At 38.2% G+C, this 18,802-nt stretch overlaps 1 protein-coding gene across 2 annotated transcripts in view; it reads left to right on the top strand.

The window, feature by feature from the left end:
- Positions 1 to 18,802, top strand: part of LDB3 (LIM domain binding 3) — a 119,624-nt gene that overhangs the window by 39,622 nt on the left and 61,200 nt on the right. For both annotated transcript variants that reach the window (XM_050899395.1, XM_050899396.1), the window contains exon 3: positions 8,863 to 8,938. In XM_050899395.1, coding sequence (XP_050755352.1) covers positions 8,863 to 8,938 — 76 coding nt within the window. The remainder of the gene's footprint in view (positions 1 to 8,862; positions 8,939 to 18,802) is intronic.

Genomic DNA, 18,802 nt, shown 5'->3' with positions numbered 1-18,802 from the left:
ATTGTAGGAGATGATTAGTAAAAGCAAACAGAAAATGAAAATAGGGATTTGGAATTTTTTTCCCTTCTTTGAATGATTCCATTACATTCATCAGACTAATGATGTTTTCATTCAGGGATTGCATACAAACTAGAGGTAGAATCTGAGCCCATATGAATGTGACTGACTTTTTGTGAAAGGAACACTAATGGTAGTGATAATTTCCTAGTGTTTGTGTTCAGCATTGTGAATATATCTCCTGAAATCCATTCTTGGAGTGACTAAGTTTTTCCTGGTTGTTCCCACCTTTCTGACTGCAATCTTAAAACTATGGAAACTGAATGCCCAGTACCAAATGACTGCTCCTTGGATGAGGCTGCAGCAACACTTTTACACTCAGGAGTCCCACCTGGGACTCAATAGCTAGCATAGCAGCCCTTAAAAGTTTAGGGAACAAGGACCACATCAAGACTCCAGTAAGGATCTCTGAACTACTGGATGCAGAAGTGAGATGGTTGTGACCATGTCAGACTGGATTAAGGATATGAATGCCCACCTCCTGTCAGAACACAGTATTTAACAACTCAGGCTTAAGTGTTGACAAAGATGAGCCATTTGCATTTGATAACATTTCACTAGAGAGGATGGACTCTTATAATATTTTCAAGTACAAATATGTTCATATTGCCATAGAAATATAGCCTGAAATTAGATGACACTTTAAAGAATCAAATAAGAGTATAAAAAGAAAAAAATAACTTTGAAGCTCTGTCCTTTAATCCATTCCCTTGAGTTCTACAGAAATAACGTTTAAATATATCAATATGATTCTCAGCAGGATTTAAAGGTTAAATTAAGAAAATACTGGCTAAATATCAGAAAGAAATAAATTCAAAACTGGTCCAATGTTAGATATTCCATGTGATGTTCACTGGAATAATTATGATCCAGATTGGACCAAGTACTGAGATCTGTGACCACGTGGACAGTCTGTGTTGGAGCCCTCCACAATTCACTCAGTGAGCACCTTAGTCTGTAGGTAACTGCATGTACCGGTACTCAGGAGAGGTATTACAAAATCTGTATTTGGAAAGATAAGAAAAGCAGAGTAGTCAAACAGCTGCTTATGTGCTTTACTGAATCACAATGTGTATAAATTCAAAATTTTAAGCAGATCAGTAGGAAAAGGAGAGGAACACTAATGGTGGATGTGACATGTGATACTACTTAGTTTATTTTGCTTAGACATGTGACTAGAACTTTCGAGAGCCATCTGCCTCCAATAGCCAAGGTTTCCTCCTCAAACATCTGATGATGCTGCGTGCTCAAAGTGTTAAAAAAGACATATCCTACTAGTGGATTAAGGAAGCTACCATGTATTACTGTGAGCTGAGAGAGGTGGTCCTCCCTCACTTGTGAAATAGAGGAGAATCCCATTGCATGCCCAGTTGTCTCTGTACACAGGTATGAGAGGACAGAAGGATTTGTTAATAGATGTCAGGCTAGCATTTGGACAGGGCTGTGAGTTACTGTCTTTGAGTAGTAACATTTAATGCTGTTAAAATTAACGAGGAGCTTTTTCCATGGAAAATGAAATAAAATATCAATGTCAGTCACTGCAATAAACATATTCCTTACATGAGCAGTTTAATTGAGTGGACTGCTATTTACACTCACTGCATAAAGTGTCCTTGTTAGTTTTAGAAAAGAGCCTGGAAACTGTGGATATATGCCTAGGCTTTAAAGGGCAATGAAGTTTTCATTACAACAAGATTCTGCTTAGGGATTAGAACTGTTCTCAGAGTGCACATCACTTTTTTTTTTTTTTTTCCCCCAAATACCCACTTAGAGGTGAGGTTAAAAATCATAGTTTTATTTGTTTGAGAAATATTCTCTGCATGAGCTAAAGATAATCTCCATGTGAATCCTTTCACATATTATATTGCACTCACCATGGAAAGGTCAAGATGGGTATCACAGGCACATCTCACCAGAGTCAATGGGCTGACACAGCTTACTAAATACACATGACAGTTATAATCTTTCAGACAAACAGTTACTGGTTGCATTCTGCAAAATGTTACGGTAGACAGGAAGGTCACAATGTACTAGGGCTGGGACCTTTTCTTATTGATTATCTTAAGCATGATCATGTCAAAATGTAAATTACACACTTGAAGCTAATTGGAATGGATGATATAGTATTTTTAAGAAGTGGAATGAGGAATCGTTCAATCAGGTAAAATACTACGGCTTTACTAGATCAATCTTGTAATGCGTTATTTGTGCCTGTGAGGTTTGTAGCTTCCTTTGGATGCTTTTTACTGTGGTGTTTCTTGCCCACCAGCCACTATAAAAGCTGTCAGGCCTCATGCTTTTTTTCACAAAATCTTAGTCATTGGTGGCCCCATTGTTTCTTACAGCTAGAGCAGAGATACACCAAGGTCTGTTTTGCCTGGCTTTCAAGCATCTTCAGGGGTTGGCCACCTCTTCGTGTCTGTGCTCTCCCTGGCTGGTGCCTGTTGCAGCATGGCAACACGGAGCACTGGGTACAGGCTGGCCCTGTGGTGTTTCTCCATGACTGTAGTGACAACTTCAAACAGTACTTGAGTACCTCAAAAGGAAACAAATTCTTTTCACAAGTCCTGGCCAGCTTTCTTGACTTAGCAGTCTTAAGACATGGAGTTATGTTTCTAGTCAAAGTCTCTCAGATACAGGCATTAATGGAAAGCTCATTGAAGCTCACTGGAAACAGAAAAAGTGAAGGGCTAAATGAGGCAGACTGTAGTTAAGATCTAATTATCCATGTTCACTAATTTTTCTCTCTCATATATGTCAATTAGAAATGCTCCAAAAGCCATGTGGCACACTCTGAGGTCCATATCCCAAGTAAGAGAAATTACAGGAAAATCAGCTAAGTAAATATGCTTCATTAACAGCTTCAGGAAACTAAAGAAAGTAATTTGTGGTCAGGGTGCTCAAAGTATCCTGAGTTAGGCTTTTGCTTTTAGAAAATGTTGAGTGGCAAGGGGGAAAATAGACTTCATCTGCATAGTATTAGAAATCTGTTTGGATTTGGACAATATTTGAACTCCTCTGTATGAACAGAAGGCAGTTACAAAGCTTTATATTTTTCTCTTGTGAATCATCATATCTTCGAAGTTCGGCTGTGATTCCCTGATTCTGGAGCTGGCTCTTTAGGGTGATCTATTTGGTAATTCAGCATTAAAGCAAGCTTATTTTCAAATTCTTATGATCTACTTATTATTACTTAGAAACAAAGTTATGGATTTGATATAAATTAATGTATTTTTTCATCAGTTTTGATGGTAATATACCTCTACATACAAATTCAATCCATGACAGCATAAACAAGTTCTATAAGTGGATGAAATTTCCTGGGGATGAACCCACATTTCTTTATGGGTTACCTGAGTTTTCGGTAGTGATAAGGAGGGGAAAGGTTTGGAAATGGTTTAAAAATAGTGCAAACACAGGAAGAAGAAAACAGCAAGAAAAATAACCTGCCTGAAAAAAAGGTGTCCATGCTCCATGGAGGTTAAGTATAGAGCTTGCTATGTGTGTTGGGTGAGCGCCAGGCATGTGTTCAGCACCCATACTTGGTACTCTTTGGAGAACTGTCACACATAGCGCAGAGCTGCAGGGATACTGGCAGAGCCTCCCCATTCACCCATAGGAGCTGCTGGGGTGGAGGAATTTTAGGGTTGGTACTGAGTCAACTAAGAGGAGATGGAGGCATTGGTAGCCAGTTGCTCCACTCAGGAGGGAACAGGTTGGAGGGCAGATATGTGGGGCAGTTCAAGAAAGAAGGGATTTTGCGTAGCAGGAGGGAGGGGAAGAGTTGAGAAGACACAACAGGCACTGTGCAGATGCCACAGAAGTAGAAAGGGTCAAAGAGAGACCAGGAGAGTAGAATTTGCTTCTCCAACATTTTTTAATACATATTCCTTTTCAAAAATCTCAACTTTATGCATACTGTCTCCAGTTCTCTTCCTTTCCTTCCTTTCACAAAAATCTCCAAGGCTTCTTCCATTTTCCTTTCCCTTTCTATCCCATAATGTTTGCAGCTGCCCCTGACTCAGATCCCTTCTAAGGGCAAATGGGTATTACATACTTCCAAACAAATTCTCTTTCATGGTTTTTTTTTTTTGATAGCAGCTTCCCTTTAGATTGGTGCCATTTATGCGTAGGAAGTTTTTGTCTGTATATTGCTGTGGGTATGAACATGGGGTCTGGAAAGCATAATTGCCTGTCTTGCAATCCAAGTGCAGCACAATGCAGGGAAATAATTAACAAATCAGTCATCCAGCCAAATGCTAATATTTGCATTCGCCATTGATATAGAGAGAGCAAAACTGCTGATGGAAATACTTTTCAATTTTATTGCAGGCACAGATGATATCCTGAGAGAGAGAAAGTAGGTCTCATCCTAGCCCCAAAGCGATCGCAGTTATATTTGAAGTACTGTGAAATGTTCAGGGGGTTGTCTTTGTGATTCTCACTGGAGTCACTAAGACTGTTTGCTGATGTCCCAGGCAGGGCTTAGAGAATTAAACCATGGTATCATGAGACTCAAGATTTTCTGTGCCAGACTTACAAACAAGAAGAAGCTTCTGTTTGGCTACTTAATTCACTGTTTAGCTGAAGATTTAACTGACACATTACTGATCTTAGCACTTACTAAATGGACACCTTAAATTGATAACCATAAGTAATATTTAGTCTGTCCCTTTTATGTCTTTTCCCCCCCACCCGTGCCAAATTGTCAGGATATTATTGCATTAAAACAGTTATATACCAGAAGCCCAATTCTACATGCTGTGTTGTTTTGCATCCTGCTATGTGCTTACTCGGTCCACTCCAGAATGACTCCATTTCAATGAGGTGATAAGTAAAGTATGTAAAATATTTTCTAAGCATTTCTAACCCTAATCTAATCTGTTTTATTACCTTTCCATGCACTTGACCCCTTTTCATTTTCTAGTGGTTGAAATATTAAGATACAATTATTAAGATACTCAACAAGGTATAAATAAGTGCTCATGTGTAATAAAGTGAAAGCAAAAGGTTACTGTAAGAAAAGAAATGTTGATTTTAGCTGTCCTGAGAATTAGAAAAGAGAAGATAGACACTGACTGGTGAAGATATGAAATATAAAAAAGCCCCATGAAGATGAAAAAGAGCTATTATCTCTTAGATCATGTCACCTCTCTGCAAGTCCGGTATTGTGCTCCCCTGAGGACATGGGTGATACTGGTAGTGCATTACAGAACTCTTTTGCAGCCCTTCCTTAGGCAGGCAGCTTCTCTTAATGCAGTTGACTCCTAATGAACCTTTGTTGTGAGTGCAGAGATACCAGGATTGAAGTCAAGTGCTCTTCAATTAAAGATATATTTAGGTAGGTGGGAACAAGTAGAAATTTTGACAGCTGTATCAGCAGTGCTATCAAAACTGAACTGCTTTGCAAAACTACCTCCATCTTGTTTTTGAACTTCATTAAGGAAGAGAACCAGTATTGAGGGACAGGGGAGGTGTATCTGTGGAAAGGAGGAGAATTTTAAAAATACCCGAATGAGGTATTTGGTCATCATTAAAACTGTTTGAGTTTTCATTTTGAAATGAGGTTTTCGTTTCCATTTTTAACTTTGAAAATATAGAAGAAAATGTCTAAAAGTTGAAATCAAATTAATTGCTTCAGAAAAACAATCTTGATGGAACATTTCAACATCAAATCTAAAATTATCAGAGTAATTTGTGAAATTTGGACTTTCATCCTCCTCATAGCCTCGCTAAGCAAGTACACTCCCTGAGTGTTTGGAATAAAATAATTTTGCAATCAGTGGATTAAAATGTAAACCTGGACACACACATTTACAACAGCACTGTCATCACTTGAAACGCAAACTTGTGTTGCTGCAGGATTTCATTCATCTAGCAAAAGAGGGAGGAAAAAAAATGTCCTGAACTTGCAGATGTTTTTCCCAGAGGAGTAATGGCTCTTATGTAAACAATCACTTTATTCTGTATGTGCATACACTTTCATTCCACAAATTGACTTCACCTCTTCTGCCCTTTTCTCTGGTACAAGCTTCTGCTAAATCTAGCAAGCCTCATCATTCTATTTTTAAATATGAAAGCTATAAAAATCCAGGGCAGAGTTATGTAGGAACCTCATTGTTTTAAAGTAACATCTTGAAACCTCAAAGTCAGTGTGAAATAGAAATTCTGGTTGGATAGCACTGTGAATGACAGATGTAGCTTATCAGTAATGTGGAAGAAATACAGCTTTTTAACATCATCTTCTGCGGTCAGGTAATGAGTGAGGAAAAATAGACATACAATAAACAACAGAAGTGATGGAGTAGTCTGGTAAATAAATTCCTTTGCTGCAATACAAATATTTTCCAGTTATGCATCAAGCATGCAGTACATGGTTGTTTGCTATACCTCTGTACGTGACAAACAATGTTTACAGTGCTGAGCAACTTCAGCACTAAAATTCATGATCAGTGAGCAGAGCAGAGGGGACACTTAGTGTCTGCTCTGCCTGGCTGTGGTCTTGAGTATGCCCAGGTCCCCCCACGTAACTTCACAGAAATAACTGGGTGTACCAAGAAATGACACCAATGGAAGGAGGATCACAATCTCCCCCTAAATCTTTGTCTGTTCATAAATTGTCACAGTCAATTTTCAGCAACTCTGACTGTGTTCTGGGCTGCAGCTGATTTTTTTTTTTTTTTCTTTCCCTTCTCTTTTTTGCTGTCTTTCATGATACATGTGCATGTCTCATGAATATGATTTATTGTTTCTCTTTTTAAGCTAAAATGGTTGGAGGGAGGGTACAGCACTCACTCCTGAGGGAAGATCAGTTAGTAACTCGCCTGGGGAAAGTTTGTTCTAGGCAGTTAGTGATTAGCTCTTGTTCTTAGAACTTTAAGGAATATATTTCTCAGATAATTATGTCTTAGGGAGTATATTGCGATATATTCCAACTGTGAGTATCAACGTTAGTGCCTTTTACAATTTTCTAGCCTCTTGTTTCAGGAATGCTTTGTCAGTGAATTTCACAGGTTAATCACCTATTGTTTAACAAAGTGCCAGTTTTCATTGTCTCGTCAAATTGTGTTCATTTTCATGGTATCTCGTTGTGAGGTAGGCATCTATTACATCGTCTTTGTTTTGAGCTCTCAAAGTAGCATAATTTCCCTATCTTCTATATGGAAATCTTCCAGTTCCTGTAAAGGATTACTCCTTTTTCCTAGGATTTTTTTGTTTGTTTACTCCTGCTTATGGAAATATTTTATGTGTGGCAGCTAAAGCTAAATACACAGCTCAATGTGAAGCTAGGTATTAGTGCAGGGATTGCCACTATGGATGAGCCCAGTTTTTGTCTAGCTCAGCTTTCTGTCTCTGATAGATGCCACTGGTAAGTATTTCAGAGGAAAGTGCAACACAGCCCTCAGTAAAGAAACAATGAACCTAACACAGAAGATCTTCCACTGTCAGTCTTTTAAGTTTTGCCATGAAAAATGAGAATCTGTATGGCTACTTACTTTTACCCAATCTAAAGCAGCTGTTGGGGTTTTTGTTGTAAATATAAATATCTAATCCTTTCTGATATCCTGCTGTTCTCATAGTCTCAATGATGTCTTGTAACAATGAGTTTCACCTCAGGTTAATCAAGTACTCTAGGAAAAAATGTTTGCCTTTATCAATTTTATATGTGTTGTCTTTTCAATTTTACTTAATGTACTTACTTAACTTTACTTTTCCTACCATTCATTATTTTCTAAACCTCTGTAATGTCTTCCCTTATTCATCTCCTGTCTAAAGCAAACAATTCCGAATGTCTTAGTCACTTCTACTTGATTTGTATGCTTTTAAGTATTTTTATTTCATTTTTTGTACCTGTCCTAATTTTGAAATGTACTTTTTAAAGATGAGAATTCCAGGCATAATCCCGATCTGTAGGTTGGCAATAGGATATTACTTGTATAATTCTGATTCTTTTGACTATTTTTACATTTTCCATTTCATTTTCTCTGGTGATCCCATGTGTACTGGAAAGATTTCAGGGGGATGTTCAGTGCTCTGCAGGTTCTCCAACACCTCCCACAAATGCATCTTCACTTACCTGAGCATCCTAGAGTGCTTCAGTTAGCATTTGTCACTGTGCTTTCTTTGTTATATTCCAATGAAAGGGCGAACTGTGTATTTTGAAAGCATTTTAGTGGGGCTTATTTTTGTTTTTTTAAATTATCATGTATGTGTATTTGTCAAATACAGGTGAAAGGCAGGCATTTGGAGCGGAGTGTGGTTAATTCAGTAGTGATCTGCTCCTTTTGAAACTAAATTGTCTGAAATGAAGCCCATGTTTCTTCCTGCAGAGAGTTTTAAATTATGGCAGTTGCTATACAGTTTAAGCTATTAAATAATACCCTTCTGAGGAGTTGATCTTGAGATGCCTCAGTACCAAAGTTTAGTCTGTGCATTTTAAGACACTTCTAAGTCCCTTTTTCTAGAGTGCTGCCCAAACCTGAATTTATCTAGTTGTGGCTGATTGTCATCTATGAAAGTGCAGTTTGTCACAAGGTACTGGAAAATGGATGATCTCCCAAGTCAGAGGCTGCTTCTGTAACTGGTGGCTTTTCATCGTTCAGAGAAACTATATCAAACTTTTTCTCACATTTAAGACGTTTGTAAATGAGGATGTAGAAAAAGCATGATGATCACTAGAAAAAGTCTAGGCTATGCTTAGCTTTCACTCCTAATGAAGCAGCATTTTTGCATGAAATTACAGCTGAAAAACAGGAGTCCGGATTGCTAATCTTTTTTTCTTTTTTCTTTTTTTTTGGTCCCCAGATCTAAACGTCCAGTGCCAGTTTCAACCACAGCGCCCAAAATTGACTCTCCCAGGGCTGTAATTCCCCACCAGAAGGTATGTGACACATTTCTCCTCAGCCAAAGTTAATACCATTTTTACCTGCCGCGGTGAAGGTAGTTACCTACTACAGGAAAAAGCTTTTGCCCACCCCAAATAAGTAAACACTGAATGAATGCACAGGCAGCAAAACTGCCACAATGCAATGTATTAGTGATCTGTATTTTGCTGATTTCTGATTAGCAGAACCAAAGCATCCAGCTATCCTCTGATGTGATCTGGTCTGACCCATTCTGAGCAGTTTGTTTTCATCTAGGCTGCAAGAGGCTACCAAAGCTTCTCAAAACATACATTTGCTTTTGTAGATTCTTTGGGAAAAACCATTAGACTGTGCCTCAGTGTATCCAAATCCTGACTACAACTGAAAAGACACTGATTTGGAAAGAGGACACTAGGGCATTTGAAAGCTTGTGTCATACTGCATTCTTGTCACATTATTCAAAAGACATGAGAATAAAAAATAAAGAGGATAAGTCAACTTAAATGAATAACAGCAAGTGGCAGAGGAAATGGATGGCTTGGCTTCTGTTGTCAAAGCTCGTCATCTTCCATAAAACAAATGTTCATATTAGAATAAATGGCATTTATTGACTGTACCTGGCAACTCATCATGTGTATCTTTGGAGGCACTGAGGAGCAAGGATACCTGAAAGGTGGTATATATCCTTAGGCTCAAGCACTGGGTAGGACATTTGTATTGCTGACGCATTTAGTTAGATAAAAGGAGAGGAGGTAAAATCTCCATTGCTGCAATTTTACCCCTTCTGTGAGTGCCAGTTTCATCCCGAGCATGTAGTATAAATAAGAAACACTGAAGATCAAAATACATGGGGAATCAGGTGATGTTCTACTGGTTTTGGCAGTTCTGACTTCCATAGATCAATTTTAAGTAATTTTTGTAAACATCATGCTTTCCAAATTCAGAGCTCAGAAGGTAACATCATCCTTGTAACCGCTGCAAGTATGTTCAAACTAACAGAAGAGAATGCACTTGGGGAGAATAATTTGATTCAATTTTATTTTCTCAAATTTGAAATGAACCTGTCTGGCCATTTATTAGTTGAGACAGAAATAATGTTATTTCACTCCAGATCTTGTAAACTTTTTGGCACGGGAAGATGAAATTAAGAATTTATCTTGCTCAGAGTTATTTCTGCTTATATCATGATTTTATAAAAGTTATCTTGGAGAAAGTTACTGGAAGAGTCACCAAACAGTACTGTGAAATTCCTAGAACAAAAGCAATGGATCATTCTTTTAGTTAGACTGGTGTTCGACAGCACCAGCAAAGTAATAGGGACAGGAAGGGGGAGAGAGTACTTATTTTCCCTCAAGAACTACACAGAATGCTGTTAGTTTTCAAGGCAGCAAGTAGACATCTCTCTTCAGAGTTATTCACCAACACAAGACTGACAACTATCTTTTGGGACCCTCAACAGCACCTGTGCAGGTATGACAAATTTGCCTACTTCCACCACAGGCACATAAAAGCTTTTATACATCAGATTTTCATGACTCTGTATTAGGTGCATTTCCTCCCTGGCAAGTGTCAATTTTAAAATTACTGCCATAGGTATTCAAACCTGTTTACCACACAAAACATTTCTCTCCCTTAACTATTTACCCTATACAAAACTTAACTCCACGCACTGTAGGGTTTTTTTAAAGGTCCTGGAAGTGCCTTTGGCATGAAAGCTATAAAGTCACTTTACATTTCCTATTTTAACCCTTCAGAGAGAGATCAGGATCAAAGGACTCAACCCTTTTTCAGGAGCATGTTGTCTCACACTTGAGTATTCTGCGCATCGGTGCTTAGGAAAGCTTTATGGGAGCTGTTGGAGGCAGCCTATTCTGAATGGGCTACAGGCAGTACTTGCAGCTGGAAAAGAGATTTACTGGAACCTTTCTGGAGGAAAAGGGTGGTATCTAGGAGAAGGTATGGTGGGAAACAGGGTATCTAGCAGTATTCAGAAAGGTCGTCTTAGGTGTAGGGTCTTTGGCCCGGGGGAAGAGGTAGCAGTAGAGTGCTGGAGTGGGGGGCCCTTTGCAGGTCAAGAGGAGTGACGTTTGTGTCACTAGTATACACTAGTAGACAACAGTAGTTTTTAACTGAAGAAAAATTCTTCTCTGAGGGTGGTTTGGAAGGGAGTGAAGGCATTGAACCATTGGAGAAGTCTCAAAATCCAGAATAAAAAGTCTTTACTGATACAAACAGTGGTATGGGGATGTTGCAATAAGATATGTTACAGTAAATATACTTCAAAAATCAAGATTTCTTTGCTTGTCCCTTTATTATTTCTAGTAACAGTATCACTGTAGAAATGAAGAAATCCGTGACACATAGGCAGAAGCTGTCACCTCCACATCACTGCTTGACAGTGTTTAGACTCTGGTTCACATGAAATGAATTCAATTGCATTTCAAAAACCAGCAAAAAACTACATTACAAGACAGTCACGACAGTGTTGTCCTCAAACATCGAGAGAAGTTTTTCTCACCTTTCTCTGAGTCAAGGTTAAGGCATGGCAATGTTAGCTAAAAAATCTGCATGTGCAAGTTCAGTGTCTAGTTTAAACCATAAATTCTCTTGTATTTTATTGCTGATCTGATTGCAGCTTCCACTAATTTTCAAGCATGTATTTCTTCTTTGACTGCTATGGTCATGGTTTTTTGTGTTTTAGAAAAATAAGCATACATTCTTTTACAAAGATGTAAGGAAGGTAGAAAAACCCCGGAGTTTTTCACCATGATAGAAATTTTCCTGCGTTCCACAAGTAACATGCATTCTCTCCTCACGTTCTTGAGCTGATCAATGTTATGGATGATACAGATTCTGCAACCATAAGTATGGCATCAACTGAGCTGTAGGGCTATTATTGGAAATAAAAGTTTGACTGATTTGCAGTTTCACTATTTCCTTATCTGACATTAATCTCAAACTTGAAACAATTTTCATTTAGTTTAGTCAAATCTTTTTGATTTAGTCAAAAGATTTAGTCAAGTCTTCGGCACCGGTGTGGCATAGCTGGAAGAAGGGGCATAACTAATGCTGAAAGCATTCAAATAACAAGAAGAGTAAGCATGAGTCCAAGGATTGAAACTAGGCCATCATCAGTCAGTGAGTTCCTGCAGCTTTTCGGGGCGGGGGGGGGGCACAACACAGGTGAAGATTCAGCTTAGTGTGGTTCAAAATGTTCAAGCTGAAGCTTTAAGGCTAAGCATAGCTTTAACATTTGTCCCCTTGCATAAGAGTATTAAGACAGCCTCTTTAATTTTAATAATATGACTATGTGTTGTCCTGTTTATGAAACAGTACTGAACACACTTATTTCAGAGTCCCAGCGAGGATCTCGTAATGCTTATGATTTGTTTCCTGCCAAATTTAGGAACCTATGTGGCTAAGAGAAAATAGATGAAGAGATGACTGACTTTTTAAGTAAAGCATAGGATGGAAGAGCTGGCTGAACCAAAAGCTATTTGTTGGATGTCTTTGAGCAGAGTCATTTAATGCCATGGTGCCTCCATTTCCTTCTTTCTATAAAAAGTTTAAAGCAACAACTGCTTCTTGGGCATGTTGGGAGGTCAAATTCATTAGTATAGCATTAAAATTGTTCTCCCAGAAGTGCAAAAGGTGAATAAAGACTGTACGGTCATAGCAATAGAGAAATAGAACATGGGCTGTCAAAGGAAGAGGACCTGAAAAACTGGTATTGTGTCTTCCAATATAAATTTGTTTCTCACTTCTCTGACACATAAGAAGCAACGTTTGCCTTTCATAGAAATTGAATATTTATAAAGAAAAGAATAATAATGTTTCAGAATGGAAATTGAGCTGATTCATAGCTTCCTTCTATTCCCAAATGTTTGAGACTCCTCTACATTTGTCAGTTTTAAGCTCATTCACTGACATTACACTGGGAAATTAAAACGCAGTTTTCCCCTCGTAGTAAGGGATTGCTGCAGGATCACGGCATCTTTCTCGAGGGAAGAAGCCCATTGCTCAGTGTCAGAGCCTCCTCTTCTGGTCGGCTGAAGGGTAGCATCAGACTTGCATAGTTTGAACTGTTAGCTTGCTTTTCCAGCCACAGAGACTGAAACAGAATGGAATGAGAGAGATGGGAAACAGGGGAACGTTTGTTACTGTTGGCTGCATTTCATGTGATGTAATGCTAAAAGCCGTGTGCTGCTCAGTATTAGAAATCTGACCTTCACATTCAGAAATGGTTTCAGAAATGCTGCATTGATCTGTTCTTGCCACTGAACTGGAGGAAAAAAATTCTAAAATATCCTACTGGGAATAAACTGAATGAGAGTTCTTTGTCAATCACAAAAAGAAAGAGCTAAATAAGCTGATTATTGGGCAGTAATTCTTTGGAAGAAGTTATACAGCTGCTCTCTTAGACACTTCCTGTTCCGTCCCTTTCCCCCCGAACACAGGGAAAACAACTACCTTAAAACTACCATCAATAGTAACTCAAAATGGAGAATGCTAACCTGGTACTGCTGGGTTCCTAGGAATTGTAGTGTTGAGTTACCAGCATGCTGGTATTCCAGCTAGAAATTGTTTGAGGAGTGAAACCAAAACTCCATTCATGTCATAAAGGTGAGCAAAATCATCAACCATCACTTTTTATGGCAGTCCTGTAATTTTCCCTTTGCCTACTGCTAGGGTCCAGTAACACCAAAACTATGAAAATGCATTAGGATTAAGGAAATATCTGGCACTTCTCTCATTAGCAGTTGAAACTGATACTTTATAATCAGATCTCCTTGCATGTCCTTTTATTATGGAGTTTAAAACGGAAACCCACACTTAACTTAGATAAAAGCCACAGAGTTTTCAGGGTAACAAACAAATACAACTCTGGCATATCCTTTTTCTTCTTTATTGCCTCTGTATTTTTTTTTAAATATTTGTTTTGTCCCTCTCTGCTAGCACGTAAAACTCATTTGCACAAGTGGTGACTTAATTTATGAATGTGGCTTTGTGCGTTTGTGCCTCTTTTACGACACATTTTTAGGGAGAATCCCTGGTTTTGTTTGTTTAATGATACTTGAAAGCTTGCAGTAGGCCACTTAGAGGTTGTTTGTTTGCTGTTTTCGATGTCAGGGTATAATGACTGAAGTATGTAATTCAAATGTATTTATTTAAAAAGGCATAGTCTGAAAAATGCTTTTAGGATTATCTATTTCTACAGCCTCAGGCAGCTATTAATGCCAGCTATAATCTCTTCCTGTTTATTACTAAGAAAAATGTTCTCAGTTCATTTTTCTGCCTTACATTTTTGATTCAAAATGTCTTAAATATATTTAATGTTATGATTAATTATATCCTTAGACCTTTAGGGGTTTTTTTGCAGTTAATTTTAATTAATCAGGCCATATTATCTTGATTTTTCAAATGTAATTTCCCTAAACTTAAATACGCAATATAGGAAAATCCAAGAGGAGAATATAAAATATTTATCTTTCTAGTGAACCTTAGTATCAAAATCAGTAAATGACATTAATGATAACCAATACTAGCAAAAGTAGAAAATCAGAGGCCAAATTATTCTCAGACCTACGTTTCATGCAAGGCTTATATGCTAGAGATGCATGTAAGATGTTAAAGATGGCAGTTGAAGCAGTGCCAGCCCAAACAAGGCAAAATGGCGCTGCAGGCCACCACCTGCTCTTGCACTGGCTTTCACTGAGGGCAGATTGTGGGCTCCATCCCTTCTTCAGGATAATGTCACCCGCCTGTCCCTGTCCCCCAGAGCTGGACTGCAGCATGCTGCCAGCATTACTGGTGGGCCTCTTAACTGTGAGCATCACGGCATCTGGGTACCAGTTATGGCTGCAGCATATCTAGGTCCAGAGGAAGAGGTTGAAGTGATCCTTCTCCTGTGGCAAAAGCAATGTAGCCCAAGTTAGGCTGGAGCCAAGGGCTTCTGAGATAAACTACAAATTGATATTATGGCTCTAGAGAAATCTGTAAATTGCAAAGCATTCAAATAGTTTGTTGGGTACCTCAGCTATAGATTTTTTTTTTTTTTTATCCGAAGCACATAATTACAGACAAACAAAAGTGAAGAATAAAATAGCTTTTGAAACTATATAATTCAATATTTTAAAACATGTGCTAATGAGTTGCAGCACTCAGGATGCTAGGTTCAAAAGGCAAACATTAAAGAGATGTTAAAAATAACCATTATTAGAATCTTGCTATTCATGTTCCGGTCACTGAGCCTTTAGAAGTTAAAGAATAAGAAAACTGAGAGTAAAGGTATAAAATGCTCACTTGAAAATGAAGTTTGTATTCCTCTCTGATAAAATTGTCCATACTACAGGTAGGCAGACTTCCAGAAAGTATAGAGCCGTGGTCACTACACGCTGCCAGTAGCTGGAAGGAGATGAGGCAGTTTAACCCTAAGGGTGCTCTGTGCTTCCCGCAAAGTGCTGAGTACCCTCCAGTGCTAGGGATTTAGATGGTGTTGCACCAGAATGAGCTTGAAGCAGTGATAGGGTGTTTTAGGCAACGCGAGCACAGAAGTTTTACACGAAACTTCCTCAGAACTCATGCAACAAGTTATTTCTTGCATTGTGTTGCTGAAAAAGCAGTATTTTTCTTTCTTGATATTACCTTTTATTTTGGTTTCACTAAGCTGCATTAATAGCAAATCATTTATGAAACTGAAACACAGTACTGCATTTTTCCAGGATGAGGTTTTGGTAGAATGTTTCTAATTTGAGCACCATCACAGACTTCTATGGGTATAACTATTGTAGGAGAGATTCCTGTGACTTCAACTAAGACAATACATCCTGCTGTCCTAGTTAGGAATATTATCTGGGACATGACTGTAGGGTCATACGCTCATCATCTACATACTCACGCACACGTTCCTTCAAGTGGAAATTATGCAGAAATGATCCGAATAGAAGCATCCTATCTGTTGAGCAGTACCTGTTCTCCAGTCCTGTTGGTCTATCTGCTAACCATGCTGCATGGCCTAATTAGCATGAACCAGAGCCTATGAAAGCAACGCAGTGTGTGGGCTTCAATAACTTGAAGTGTACTCATGCAAAACAGAATGGCGTGGTTTAGAATCATTATGTTTTTATAATAATGGCATTGACTTTTATGTTCGTATATTATCTCAAATGAGTCTGACCTCAAGACATTTTTTTAAGATTTCTTAATTATCCTAGAAATTAATGAACAGTGTTGTCTTTATATAAAATTATTGCTATGAGGTTGACTAGTAGCAAATGCTCTTTTAATGTTAAGCTTTATTTGTTGATTTCAACTAAAACCCAGTAAAAAAATGCCTGAGTATGTTTTGCTTCCCTTATTTTGAAACAATGCGTTTCTTTGTTGAAAATCTTCCCTGAAAGGTTGGATGCTTTGCCCCAATCTATTTATTGCAAGTTTATCAATATGTTTAGAAAGCAGTAATGGCAGATATGTTATTTTTGCATGTGTTCTATGATTGCTCTTTTCTTTTTTTTCTTTTCTTGGCCTGCATGTTTGCTACTACAGGAACCTGCTTGGGAAATCAATGGCAACAGAACAACCTTCAGTCCTCTAACTAACACGGCGACCGGGCCTATGGGTAGTATTTTAGCAACCAATGGAACGTTTTCAGGCTACCTCAACAAGCAAGAGATCAGCTTTTCAAATAGCTCTTCCTACTTAAAGACTACCACAGTTAGATCTTCCATGTCCTCTCAGTCTGTGACTCCTGACATTTCACCTGCAAAGAGTAATCTAGGTCCAAAACTAAGCCCTGTGTTGACTGATGGCAATAGTCCTATACACCAGCTGAGCCCTGCAAGGCAGTATAACAACCCTATTGGCCTTTACTCAGCAGAGACTCTAAGGGAAATGGCTGAGATGCATAAATTAAGTCTCAACCGAAGGGCTTCGGAAGGTGGACTTCCTAGAGGGTAGGTAACATGATAAAATATTTAATATTTCAATAAGTAATGAATTTGCTGAAAAATGAATGTAATAGTACCTACCCTATTGTGCATTTGTCTGGTAATCACGATTAAGGTCTGGAACAACGATTAAATTTCCCAGTACCCCCCAAAACATGTACACAGTACCATTACAGAATAACTCTTGGTCTTTGGTATCTGAATTGCAATATGGATTGGCAATAGTCACCAGAGCATGAGGAGGAACGCTATGGCTGAAGTAACTGTGATCATCTCAGGGTTCTGGCATGTAGCAAGTTAAACTAATGCATGTAGTCTCATAGAACCAAATATCACTGTCGGCCATTATAGAAGCTGCTATGGAACAGATCTGATCTTTGGTACTTTCCTAAAGAGAAATTGCTTTGACCAGCAAATCTGACATGCTAGTCTACTGGAGTGTCCCTCTATAATTCCTGCCTTAATGTATTGCCTTTCCTATGCAAAATGAGTCAAAATTGCAATATTTTGAATCTGCTGGTTTGAACATTGTCTGTCTCACATCCGTTAGCTCCGCTCTTAACTTGTATGTAACAAGGAATGATCTCTAGATACTACCTAGATAGTTTGATCCCATGCTGTCAAGGTTTTCGGTGTTACCGTATTGCAGATCAACTGTTTTATTAGTAGTTTTGTGAAGTGAGGAGCTTGGACTACGATACATGAGAAAAAACAATGAGAAACAGGTTTTCCTAATTTTTCTGCCTTCATGTATTAATTTCCAAACAAATCTCTAATTTGTTTATTTGTGTTTATTTAAAATTAAGATAAATTTCTTATTATGAATACGGGAAATAGTGTACTCTCGACACTAGGGACTTGGCTATATGAGGAAAAACAGAAAATTCAGACAATCCACTCAAGGTCTGATAGCAAATGCATATTTTCAAGTACTTTATATCCCATTGTAGAAGCTCTTTGCAAGAGTAAAACCAAGGGGTTTAAGTTGTAGCAAAGTAAGGATATTTTATCCTTATAAAAGAGCATATATACATGTTCTAGATGATTCAAGCGGTTTAGATGATTCATTGTAACTCTCTTGAGCATCCGGCATTAACAATCCTAATTAACTTATCTGAAAAAATCCTATCCTCCCTTCTCATACTGGATAATTAAGAAAGGCAGTTAGTGTTTAAAAGAAAATAACTTCAGTTAGTGAGCAAGATCAGCAAAATAAACCTTAGAATGCTTCTCTCTTAATTTACAGTTTTCTTGAGGAAAACTAATCCTTGTCTTTTTTCAATATGCAGAGTTTCCTGGGAGTATATCTCACTATCTTTCTCCCACTGTCTCCACAACCCTCCTTAACATCCACAAGGGTGAGGGTGAAGGGGCCGTATTTTGGACGGCTCAGCATTCCGACTGTTTCTTTGTTATCAAAATTACAACACAGCTGCATCCATCACTCACCGAAGTCCATGTCAACCAGCCTATTGATTCCAGAGGGCATTGCGATAGGACTACATAATATGACAGTGATTGTTGGGGTGCGAAAAAGGAGTATCTGCAGAAAACACTTCACTGTCATCACTCTGCTGCTTTTCTATGTTTTATGCCTCCTTTATATGTACACGTTAGTGCACGCCTGTGGCAGCACACTGAATTACAAAGCAAGGTTCTACCTTAGAACAACTCTGAGATTTTTTTTTTCATTTGAACAAAATTTAAGGGAATTGCTGTCTATCTGCCTGCAATATCTGTAGCACTGATGAACAAATAAGAAAATATAAGAGAAATCATCTAAATGTTCTGTTAAAAAAATTCAGCCTTTATCCTGCAGCCCAGGAACAATCTGAAAAGATGAAAGAGCCCAGAGCTACCAAGTACATGTGTCTTTTCAGGTAATTCCTCTGAGATTTATAGGATTGTACATCTCTCTCTACATGCAGAGAAAAG

This window comes from Gymnogyps californianus, chromosome 6 (genome assembly GCF_018139145.2).
Source record: "Gymnogyps californianus isolate 813 chromosome 6, ASM1813914v2, whole genome shotgun sequence".
Taxonomy (NCBI): domain Eukaryota; kingdom Metazoa; phylum Chordata; class Aves; order Accipitriformes; family Cathartidae; genus Gymnogyps; species Gymnogyps californianus.
This window is presented reverse-complemented; position numbering and strand designations above follow the sequence as displayed.